The sequence below is a fragment of the Micromesistius poutassou genome (genome assembly GCF_964030765.1).
Source record: "Micromesistius poutassou genome assembly, contig: SCAFFOLD_1967, whole genome shotgun sequence".
NCBI classification, from domain to species: Eukaryota; Metazoa; Chordata; class Actinopteri; order Gadiformes; family Gadidae; genus Micromesistius; species Micromesistius poutassou.
In genome coordinates this window covers 1-2,500 of record NW_028178994.1, presented here as the reverse complement: position 1 = coordinate 2,500, position 2,500 = coordinate 1, and the positions used below count along the sequence as shown (strand labels likewise).

General features: G+C 52.0%; 1 protein-coding gene across 1 annotated transcript in view; it reads left to right on the top strand.

Annotated features, from left to right (window-relative positions):
* Positions 1 to 1,288, top strand: part of LOC311373195 (uncharacterized protein) — a gene marked incomplete at both ends in the record, with an annotated part of 4,512 nt that extends 3,224 nt beyond the window's left edge. Inside the window, 2 exons of the mRNA XM_084490024.1 lie at positions 1 to 57; positions 1,253 to 1,288. The exon at positions 1 to 57 is cut by the window's left edge and continues 418 nt beyond it. Coding sequence (XP_084346150.1) covers positions 1 to 57; positions 1,253 to 1,288 — 93 coding nt within the window. The remainder of the gene's footprint in view (positions 58 to 1,252) is intronic.
* Between the last annotated feature and the right edge of the window lie 1,212 nt (positions 1,289 to 2,500).

The window sequence follows — 2,500 nt, the reverse complement described above, 5'->3', positions numbered from 1 at the left end:
CATGATGTCTCCGTCCCCCGTGAAGGAGGCTCCTCCACTGCCCATGAAACCCAAGCTGTGAGTACCCTTCCACCTGGGCCTCCCTGGGGGGGGCCGGGCCCAGGGTGAGGCTGTCCCTTCCCAGGCCTGGGGCTCAGTCTGCAGTCTGTCCCCCAGGGGAGGGGATAGTCCATCGCACGAGAACAGGGATCCTTTACAAGGGATCCCTTATCGGTGGTTTTATGTGTCAATGTGTTGGATGGGGTGGAAGGGGTGTATCAGGGGAAGTCCCACATCTGACGAGAACAAAAGCATTCCGGCACTTTCTTGTCTGGGCTAATGGTGTGGCATCACTAAGGCGAGAATCATTTTGTCTGAGTCTGTGAGGTCTGTGTGTGTGTCTGTATGTATGTGTGTATTTCCGTGTGTGTGTGTGTGTGTGTGTGTGTGTGTGTGTGTGTGTGTGTGCGTGTGTGTGTGTGCGTGTGTGCGTGCGTGCGTGCGTGTGTGTGTGCGTGCGTCTGTCTGTCTGCGTGGCTGTAAACAGATCTGTTTGGCTTTTTGCTGTGTGGCTGGTTTTGTTCTTTATGTTTGAGCCTGGGTCAGCATGTCCTGCATCAGACAGCAGCGTTGTCCGCCCCTTACTGCCCTAAGGCCAGCTGTGTGGACAGGTCAGAGGTCACGTCTGGTTACTGGCCATGGGCAGGATACTTGACTTGCTGGGAAGTGGGGTCGAGGGTCTGATTCCTGGCACTCGGGAGGCCTGTGTTCGACCTTGGCTTGCGGGTTGGGCTGATAGAAGGTCGACTGGCTCTAGGGGTCTGAGGGGTGTGTGTTTGCCTGCCTTCTGCTCAGGCTGCTGGGATAGGCGTAAGCCCGCCTGGCCTGACCAGAAATAAACAGTATAATAAAATATAGTTGTTGAATGTTGAATGTTGTTGAATGGCTTGAAGTTTGGATATTCTGTATCCGATATGAATGCACAACTCTGCATGCAGTCATTCCCTGATGCCTGTTTGATAATTGCGAAAGAATACAGGTACACTGACACTGTAAATAAGTACTATGCACACACACACACACACACACACACACACACACACACACACACACACGTGCATCCTCAGTTTGCTTCCCCTGTTGGCTCCTCGCGCCCGCTTATTGGCCCACACAGTGCATTGCATCGGATTGCGTCGCATGGAACCTTCTATTGGACGATTTTGTATTTGTTGACCCTTGACCCTTGACACCCTTGTTGATTCTGTGCTTCCAGAGTGGAGAGTAGAGATGAGGAGGCAGGAAGCACCAGGTAAAGACCAGCTGTGTGTGCGTGCGATCGTGTGGGGTAGTGATTTCATTTCTGTTGTGCCAGGGGGGTAAACACTCTTACACTGAAACATCATCTGTTCAGCGAACCTGCACGATCACGCTCAAAGCTTGCAGAGGGATTTATTTTTCAAATCAACGACAAATATGTTTATACTGCTGTGGATGAATCTCTCCCTCTCATCTCCCCCCCCACCCACCCACCCCCCCCCACCCTAAGCTTTTCTCCCTCTGTCCTTACCTTCTCCCTGGCTCTTTCTTCCCCTCTATCACTCCTTTGTTCCCACTCCCTCTCCCTTTCTGCGCTGTCCTCTCCACCCTCTCCTCTCCTAATTTGAGTCCATAATGACGGAGTTAAAACAGCCGGCCCAGCGTTAACCTGTCTTCCTAAGGTTGATCCCACTCTGCTGACCTGTTTAAACACAGCCAGAATGAACTCTGACCCCCTCCCGCCACACACTCAATCCGTCATTTCCAGTTCCCAGCCTTACATCAGTCCTTTAGCACAGCTCCTATACATACTTGAGCTTGTGTCTGTAAACCACGTCCGGTGGTGTACGAAAGCGAGTTAGTCAACTCGTATGTGATAGAGAGTTTGTCAACTTGTGTGCGTGAGTGAGTCTTTACCAGACTGTGGCCATGAGTTCCTTACTATTTAAACAAAATGGGCTTCCCTCTTCTTCTGTTTAATGGACTTTTTCTACTGAGGCTGTTATTTAAGTCATAGGTTTCTGCCATCATGCACATCCATGCCCCGCTGAATTTAATTAGCCGTCGATGTCTGGATCACAAATCTACACTTTGCCCTCCCGGCAACACAGCAAAAGGAAACCAGCCTTTTTTTGATATCCTGCGTATTTCAATGAGGGAATATTAACTTTGTGTTCAAGCAGAAACGGTCAAAGAAAGGCCGCATTTCCCGTCATTCAGCCTGCACGCCCTGCACACGTCCTACAGCGGAGGCGGCTCTCCTATGCCACCCGCTTCAAGACAAGGCCCGTGGCGGAGCAGGGGGGATGTTCTAGGTCCGTAACACAGACTGTGAGGAGAGAGAGGAATGGTGGGATTTGGCAGCCGAGGGGGATGTGTGTGGGGGGGGGGGGGGGGGGGGAAGAGGACGATGACAGCGCCGGACGTTGGCTCTGAGACAGGTCCACACGTGGTCCGCACGGAGGAGCACCCAGAGCTACAAATC